At 36.6% G+C, this 9,280-nt stretch overlaps 1 protein-coding gene across 3 annotated transcripts; it reads right to left on the reverse strand.

Moving 5' to 3' along the window:
• Positions 1-134: 134 nt before the first annotated feature.
• LOC113767907 (ABC transporter A family member 12-like) lies at positions 135-8,658 on the reverse strand. Of its 3 annotated transcripts, none has more exons than XM_027312111.1 (18): positions 8,391-8,658; positions 7,801-8,092; positions 7,557-7,621; positions 7,310-7,409; positions 6,895-7,005; positions 6,671-6,789; positions 6,231-6,389; positions 5,570-5,732; positions 5,368-5,493; positions 5,210-5,293; positions 3,836-4,107; positions 3,244-3,444; positions 2,995-3,104; positions 2,792-2,876; positions 1,929-2,057; positions 1,735-1,840; positions 1,313-1,401; positions 135-559 (listed from the first exon to the last, which is right to left on the reverse strand). In XM_027312111.1, exons 1-18 carry the CDS (start codon positions 8,445-8,447, stop codon positions 266-268), a joined length of 2,562 nt encoding a protein of 853 aa, XP_027167912.1. In that variant the 5' UTR covers positions 8,448-8,658; the 3' UTR covers positions 135-265. The 3 variants fall into 3 exon arrangements, with proteins under 3 accessions (XP_027167912.1, XP_027167911.1, XP_027167913.1); XM_027312110.1 differs by having other exon boundaries at positions 3,836-4,185; XM_027312112.1 differs by lacking the exon at positions 1,313-1,401 and having other exon boundaries at positions 407-559; positions 3,836-4,185.
• Positions 8,659-9,280: the final 622 nt, after the last annotated feature.

Consider the following 9,280-nt stretch of genomic DNA (forward strand, 5'->3'; position numbering starts at 1 on the left):
TCCTTTTTTGGGAAGCAATGAGAGGCTAATCAAATGAAGGAGCACATATCATCTGAACAGGCATACTATCTGTGATATTACTATGTCACTGTGGGAGCTTGAACCAAGAGCTTCTTCAAAACTATAATACCATATTTGCATACATATGTCCAACTTCATTAAGAGCATTGAGTAAAACATTTCAAATCTTTTTGGTCCTCCCCCAACCTAATAACTGTTCTAATGTAAAGAACGAGATAATCAACATCTTAAGTGATTCTGCAGTCTAAGATGCAGATGCCTCAGATTCTGTTGCCACCTTCACGAAGACATCCTCCAGAGTAGTATCAGCAATGTCCCAAGCTTCAACTCCAAATCTCTCCTTTGCAAATTTTACTGCCAAAAACACATCAGACAGACTAACATCTCTCTTTGGAACCTCGAACTTTTGGGTTCCAGAGATGTAGTATGTCTTCTGGGCATTTGGAGAGAGACGCTTAACCAAATCCTCCACTTCCTTCTCATTCTCAGGTGCAGTTGCCATGGTGAATACATAAGTCCCACCATACCTGTCCTTCAGCTGTTAAACATGCAACAAAAACCTTTGCATGTTAGGTCATCCAATGAGCAAGAGTACATGGAGCTAACCATTATATGGGGCAAAAAGCTACCTAGCTTGCTCTCATTGTTAGTTTCTGTTTCCTAATGTTTTTCTTCTAAGCCCAATTGTTACCAATCAACATTTCATGTTTATTAAGTCTTCTTTTTGTATTTTCTTTGATTTCTAAAAGCATTTCCTCCAAAAGTTCTAAAATCTCTTCCAAACAGTTGCCTTCCAATTCAAGATTTTGTTCTTCAAGATGATTAAGAAGAGTACAACTCAATGTTGGAATTACATAAATATCATCAACAATCATATCAATGTATTTAAGTTTGGAGGTATAACATGTTAATGTATGATGGTACAGTATAGATGGAAAGATATAAATTTCCCTCCTTCCTACAAAAACCGTGTAGGCTCAATGCTTTTCTTCGGTGCTATAGTAATTTCTTCTAATCCTTCCAGTATGTAACTAGGTAAAGATTACAATAAGATATATCAGTGAACTAATATGTCTGTTATGTTTTTAATAATCACTTATAATTGGCTATTGGTCCATAGCCTAATTAGTAATTCACTTGCTATAGCCTATATGCATGATAATTCTGTCAAAACACTAGGTCAAGAAGAACATCTATGGAATTGCAAAGCACAGCTGTTCTACGCAGATGCTGATATGATAACCCACTTTGCAAAGTTTAGAATGTAGGGGACAAACAACATAAGGACTACCTCATCAGGGCTCCCTAAGCACTGAAAAGTTCCATCCACAAAAATTCCTATACGGTCACAAAGGTGCTCTGCCTCCTCCATAGAATGAGCTGAATCGAATGCAAAAAAGTAGTTGTCATGTTCTTATTATAAATCAATAATTCATAGTTAATGACGTTCAGTTATTAGAGGTAACAGGACAAAGATGGATCACTCAGCATGAGGAGCCAAGCAATGATCTGATTTCAAGAAAACTGCAACTTCAACCAAACCCTGTCGTCTCTAGTTATCATTTAATTCTCTCAATTTTCAGCTTTTCTGTCTTAAGTAAAAAATAGATACAGGCAATGTAAAACAAAATACAGGCTTATCGACATACACAAGGACAAGCTATCACCAAAAGAAGAGGGCATGAGAATAGGGAGGGAGGGGGATGAACGTACTTGTCAAAATAATTGCTTTATCTTCTTTTGCTTTGTTCACAGCATCCCACAGCATCTTCCGTGAAGCAGGGTCGAGCCCTGTGCTAGGTTCGTCCAGGTAGACCACCTGAAAACGTTCAAAAGGGCACCTAGGATAAAATAAAGAATCTCAGAAGGTTAAAGAAGCAAGATATAGTAGATGGACTGGGATATACTTTTGGGTCCCCTATCAAGGAAATTGCGATGCTTAATCTTCTTTTCATTCCACCGCTATAGCATCCCACACGTTTATCAGCATCTCCTCCTTGAAGCAGGTTCACATTTCTGAGAGCATCGTCAACTGCCTGTTGCATTTATGACAAAGAAAAATTGAAAATTCTACTCCTTTTTCTTCTTTTGTTCTTTTTAGTTTCCTTTATTTTCTCCTCTGCCAGTATTCCATATTCTTACTCATCTAAAAAAGCAACAGGAATGCAATTTTTATGACATCCATCTCAAATTTCTCTTCCCTGGTGGCTTGACTTTAGATTGAGGTTGTAAATGTACTCTACAGGAGTGGTTAGGTGGGCAGTTTGGAAATGTCACTGGAGCAAATGGTGACGCCTTAATTCATGCGATTTTTGTTTTTGCTATTTTAGCATAACAGGGTAATTCAACTTCATGTGCATAGTTCCTAATGACTGGAACAAAGAAAGTCAGGCAGTTATTGAAAAGATTCAAACTAATAGGAAGTATGTGCACCCTGTGAATTGAAGTCTCCCAATACAGTTTGAGCTTGTCAATGTTCAGAAGGCATATCAATTATCAACCACAATGCCTCAGAATGTCATTGCAGCCAATACTAGAAGAATACGTTTGTCTGCAGTTCCTCTTCAAGAGTGCAACGCTACTTTTGTGAAGTATTATTCCAGATATGTCTACTTTTGCATCAGAAAGATCAAAATGCTCCGTGTTTTTTTGGACCAATTATCGAATAAAGGATTGATGTAGGATCAGTAGACAGGCAGAAAAATGATCAAGTACTTGATGCATAGAGTTAGATTGTTATGATATCAGGGAAAGGATCACATCAACTTACTCGTGATAGATTAGCACCTTTGAGGTTTTTAAGTCTGCCATAAAAATTCAGGTGTTCCCTTCCAGTTAATGTATCCCAAAGGAGGCTGTATGATTAATCACAAAGTATAAAAGTTGTTAGAATAAACATTTCATGATTCTAAGATCAGAAAAAAAAGGTCATATAAACCCTTTTTTATTCAACATGATGGTTATTCAACTTACTTCTCTTGTGGGCACACACCCATGCTGGAATGGATTTCACTCATTTGTGTTTTCAAATTGAGACCTCCAACATATGCTGTGCCAGAGCTTGGCTTTGTAAGTCCAGTCATCTACCAATCATGACAAATCATAGTTAAGTTATTAATAAGGAAGAGAGCACAAGGATCACACACTAATCACCACTGGTTCCTTCCATGTCTACAAGAATATAGATACATAGGAAATATTATTAGCATAATACGTACTTACCATACTAATGAAGGAAGTTTTCCCAGCACCATTAGGGCCTAGCAGGCCAAAACACTCCCCTCGAGCTACTGCAAGAGACAACCCTTTGACAGCTTGCTTCTCAGGGTTCCCATCTCTTGCTGGATATGTCTTTTGAAGTTTATGGGAGATAATCGGGTAGCTTGTACCAGGTTCATTGAGCAGGTGTTCAACTTTTAAAATCTAACAAAGACACCAAACAACAACAGTTAAAATTTGCATCATAATGATTTAGTGATATTCAAGCAAGATATTATCCAAATAGCAAGTAGGTGCTAGTGTGCAACTATTAACATTCTGTCAGTTTTGCTTTGTACAGTTTCCTGTATAATGAGGGAGAAACCAAACAAGAAAGCACATAGAAATGCTTAAGCTGTAAATATTACACGATCAGATTGCTTTACCCAGCTACATTAATACTTTTGATGCTTTAGATACTCCAACCAGGTATACCTTCTATTGGACAGAATGCAGAAACACAAATTCCTATTTGGAAATTCTGAAATAGTGGATATGTTTTTCAAGTTTTATACTCACCCACAGCCATTGGTACACATTTATGAATATAATGTACCTCTTGATTAATATCCTGATTATCAACTTGAACAAGAACCCCAGACTCTTGAACTTGCAGTCTAGGACTCTGGAAAGATGGAGGCCTCTCTTGAGAGCTTCGGAAGATAGATAGAGGACTTCTACAAAAGCAACCTCCTAATGTGCAATATGACATGAAAAGAAACACCAACCATTCAATTGACATGATTACTAGAACTTCCCTCATTCCACTATTTTCATCCCTCAGGCTTTGCCACCGCATTCCGTATGCCCCCATCTCAAATGCAGCCTCTGAAAAGTTGAAGAGTTCATCTAATCCACGATAGAGTGATAATGCAGGAAAGAGCTCCAAGACAATGAGCCACACTCCTAAAGACAAGCATTATGTGATTATGAGCTAGTTAGAGCTTGCATGAATATATGAAGGTTACAGAAATGGATGGCAAGGCCCAAAAGTTAAACCATAATTTACATCATAGGTGTCAATGGTACTAGAGATCCTTGTAGGAACCAAAATAGCGGGCCAAAGAAGGCCATAAATCATACTCAGAGGCAAAATTTATATACTACAGTTGACTTTGAGTGTTCCATTAGTGTATGCTAATATGCGTCAACCTTATGAACTTAAAACCTTGTGATTTTTATTTCACTACAGAGTACCAAGAAGTCTCAGTGCTCTAGGAAGAGTAGAACTTAAACCATAGAACTGCATCTCTGATTGTATACAGTTTTAGGATTAATGAAATATAGACATATAAATAAGAGCAAAACAAACTTTAGATCGCATTCTAGAACCTCAAAGATCTAGTAGTACCATTAACGTTGCATGTTCATATTTCTTAACAAGGACATCAGATGGTCCTTCAATGAAACACAAAATTTTGCACATCCACTCTCATCACAAACTCACAATGAACACAATTTGTACAAGTTGACCATAATCAGAGGTTAATGGCAAGTTCTTAGTGGACTTGCTTACTGAAAAAATAATTGATTATCGATAAAGTGTTAGTCATTTTGTAGAAAGGAGAATGAACAGATAAATTAATGCTCTTTTTCCCCACTGAAACTAGCACCTTCCTTGGGTAGCAACTGATATGTAATCCCAAAATCCGAATATGAAAAGGTGGATAGGTATGCAACATGAGTCATAGCAAAAGGTGCCACCTGGAGTTCAAGCAAGATCGTAAAAGTTGATACCCTAATAAAAGTGGAATGTAAAACTTCAAAACGAGTAGCTTTAGACTTTGCTAATTTACATATCCAACAGTCTATGAAGGAAATAAAACTGGTAAAATATCTGAATGTCAATGTTTGGGTTGGAAAACAATAAAATCTAAAACATTTTCTGGAAACATAACAGGTAATGGATAGAGCAATGATTTCAACATACTTGGAAATGAAACATCTGCAATCAAGCGCTTAAAGAAAAATCCCCCCACTAACCAACTGCCAAAGACCAGCACGAATCCAAAAACTGCAATACCCAGGACGTTAGACATGTTAATCAGAAAAATACATTTAATTCAAACCGAGTTATGCTGTACTTTCCTGAAGCACTCTTTGCACTTGAAAAGACCGTTGAGAGCAGAAAGGCTGCAGAAATTAGTAAGTTTATGTGGATGAAATAAAACACACTTTGGATGCTATACGAGTTCAACGTGAAGATGGTTAACCCTGCACAATAACCAGATATGTGAAGCAATGTGAACAGATTGTTTAGTAACTTGAAAGCCTTAAGTTCATGTTTTACCTGCCAGTGTGCCAAATACTACAAAACAAACCATGTAGAGTGAAAAGATGACGAGAAAATAGAGGTATGTAATCAACCAATAAGGTGCATTGCCAAGACCATGCATTTTCATCATCGTTGCTAGCTTCTGCTGCTTCTCATAAACCAGGGATGTTAAAATGACCTAATTCAGAATCAGAAAATGAAAATTGAAACGGTCAGAAAATTGATAATGTTTCACAAGGAAAAATAGTAATGTTAATTTACTCTGATCCTTTATGTAAAATGAAGCTTCCCCACGAAACATGTAAAGAACCTGTGAAATGTCAAATAAATGAGCTTAAGTTCAGTTAGCTGGTGTTTTCTTCATAGAAATCATTTGTGTAGTTCCAGGATCCTACCATCCACGTAATTCAAAAAAATTGCCATGATGACCAAATATATATGGATGAGCACATTATGAGCTGAATAGTCCAGGTTCAATATCATTAGTCCAACTGAGATGATTATGTCAAAAAATAATAGAGACTGGAAAGTCCTTCAGTTGTTAAAGTAATTGCGGCAAAAAGACATTAGACAAATTAATTGGATTACGGAAGGTGAAACCAAATGCATGGATTTTGGTATCGTCATCCACTTGTCAGTTACTTTCATTCAGCGAGACACACATTCATGCACTTACCAGGAATAATTGCAGTATTACCCATGTAAAAAACACAAGCCCAATTGAAGATGCAAAATCATATGTGACATTAGTACTTGCTCTGGGCATCTCTCCAATAAACTCAAAGATCATTCTTACAGAAGGCCCAAGCAAAGATTGGAGATAGGCATTCCAAACCTGTGTACATATGAAAATAGGGATATATATAAAAAAATTGTGGCGAATGTATACTGGTGGTCATCAAGAAATGCCTTAAAGTAACACCAATATGGAGGAGAAGCTTAAGGATTGCAAAGATATTTCACTTAGGAATCATCAACTTAAACTTTATGCAACCAAAATTGTCCTCCTAATTAACAATAAATGAGGCTTAATGAACATCATTTTCAATCTTGGAAATGCATAATTAGAATCTTAAACAAGAAGCAGAAAATTTTGAAAAAGTTAAGGGATGGTACCATGTTCAAAGTACTTCCAACAGGCACCTCATTTGGTGGTTTCTCTGAGCTTGTAGGGGTAGTATTATACCACAGATGTACATCAAAATGCTTCATGTCTGAATCTCGAAAGTCATATGCTGTTAAAATAAAAAAACAGTGCTTACTAACACAGAAGAAACAACAGGAGTGCACATAGTTCCAGCAAACAGAAGCATGGATAGGGGAAAAAAGTAATGACCGACCAGCCAGTATTTCATTTATCTCCCCGTTCTTGTACTGGCCATCATACAGTTCATCATTAATTTCCATGTAGTTCTTGCGCCACGCAAGTAAGCCTTGAAGACATTCAGTCACTGAATAGAATCAGAGGAAGAGAATTTGAGTATTTGATCACCAGAATAAACAAGCACTGCAAGTATGAATATGTGCATGACTATAGACACGCATACACACACACACGCACACATATATATGTATGTATGTATGTATATATTAGAGGAGGCCAAAGTTGACGGTTATTAAGATAAAAGATGAATTAGTTGAGTGTTCAAAATTCGAATGACAAAGTTGCCCTGTCTATCACGTCACAGGTGAAAAACATAGACAATTTCATCATCGATTCATTTCACTTGATAGGTCTGTAGTAGTAAGTCATACCTTCTGTTCCATCCTGAGTACGGACTGGAATTGTGAAATTTGCTTTGCATTGAGATTGAAGATGGTAATATTTCTTCTCAGAAGTCTTATCAGTCTTCCCCTGAAATGCACAAAAAAAATTCACACTGCTGATACAAAATAAGATGAATGCAAAGAATAGATTGTGATACTTTGGGCTCATAGTTGGGGAAAAGTCTGATACAGGTAAGAACAAGTAACCAAAAGAGCAAAAAAGAGAAAATATTACAAAAACACAATCTGCTGTATTATTGAGACCGCAGGAGGAATTTGAGAACATATTTCCAGCCACGCCTGTCAATAGTCACCAATGAAGGTGAGGCGAAGTTTCAAAATTTTAGAGACTGTATTTCATCATATGTAAACTAAGCCACACACCCTTTACCAACAAACCCCTCCCACCACCAACACCCCCCCCGCCCCCCCCAAAAAAAAAGTATTAAGTAGAAAAATCCTTAGAAAAGGTGTAATACTTTCTCCAAATTCTCTGTTGTTCCCAGTTATTAGTATAGTTGCGGGACAAGAGCCGTTTATTCTGCAAGACTTGTCTGGCAAATCATTTGACTGCGGAATTTGGTTAGTTTTCGCTGCTCGGAACTCAGCAGCTGGGATTAGAAGCAAAGGAGTCCCTTCTGTTGCCATTTTTGCGTTGTAATGCTCCCCAAACACATTCTTCTTCGCCAGATAGCGTCGGAGCCAACCAACCGACAGAAAAAGGATAACAGGGAACAGAATCAACCTTAAATTCGACCTCAGATGCCGTCTCTGAAATATTAAAAACATGAAACATAGTAGTTGTAAACTTTTAATCAAAAATTAAAATAGACAGAATTTTATGCTGATTTCTTGTTTACAGCTTCCTGATAGTACTAGGTGTTTAACGAGATGACAACTATACAAAACCAAATGCATGCATGAATTACATGAATATATTCACAAAGCTACAACTTCTCAATACATAACTACAAGAACAAAATTGACAGTGTTCATAGAAGCAGAAATTTTCAGATGATCGATCCAAGAGAAATGAAATGAATTAAACGAAGTGGGTTCTACAACATACATGGTATATGAGGTTCTTTCTAGTCAAAGCGACTGTTTGATTCCAGAATCCTGCCATTGTTAGATTGGATGCTTCTTTTGCTGTGCTCTCTAGCAAGAAGAAACTTGTCTCAGACAACTGATCAGGCCTAAAACATCAAATGATGATTCAACCCCCTCCCTCTCTTTTTCTGTTGGGATTCACCTAATAATCTCTCATTATTCACCTTCTTAATTGGAAGTTTCCCTATTTCTCAAGGAGGACTCAAGTTCCAGTGCCTCCCAACTGTTCAAACAAACTTCCTCTTCGGTAGTAGTATCACTTCCTTCTTGAAAATTGAACTCGACAAAAAGCCAAGATAGAAGAGGAAACAGTCACACAAAAATCTTACGTTTCAAATTCAAATTACGATTGACGAGGACAATGCTTATCTGGACTAGTGACAAAGGTTTAAGATACATCGGCTTCATTAATGCAACTAATTCCTAGATTTAAGCTTTTAAAAAAAATTATTTATTTTTTCATTGGAATTGAAGTTTTTTAACACGACAAGAGGCATCATGCTTTATAATTTATATACGGGTTTTTCCAGCATTGAATATTAGTTAACACATCCAAAATTCACATAATCTACCATATATATATATACACGCATATTACAATTATTACTCCTCCTCTACATTTGCATATTTTTGCATATTATACACTCTCTTATATTTATTTGCTTTTCTTAATTAATTTTATATTTTTAAAAAAAAATATCTTTTAACTGAGTGTCTAATAACCATCCCGTAACAAACTTGAAAGTATACATCTATGACACATTCAATGAACCTTTCAAGAAGGTACAAACACTTTCAAGAGGCTCAAATTCAATGCTTCAAGGATATATTATCCATTACTCTCTTCAC

Source organism: Coffea eugenioides, chromosome 4 (genome assembly GCF_003713205.1).
Source record: "Coffea eugenioides isolate CCC68of chromosome 4, Ceug_1.0, whole genome shotgun sequence".
Taxonomy (NCBI): domain Eukaryota; kingdom Viridiplantae; phylum Streptophyta; class Magnoliopsida; order Gentianales; family Rubiaceae; genus Coffea; species Coffea eugenioides.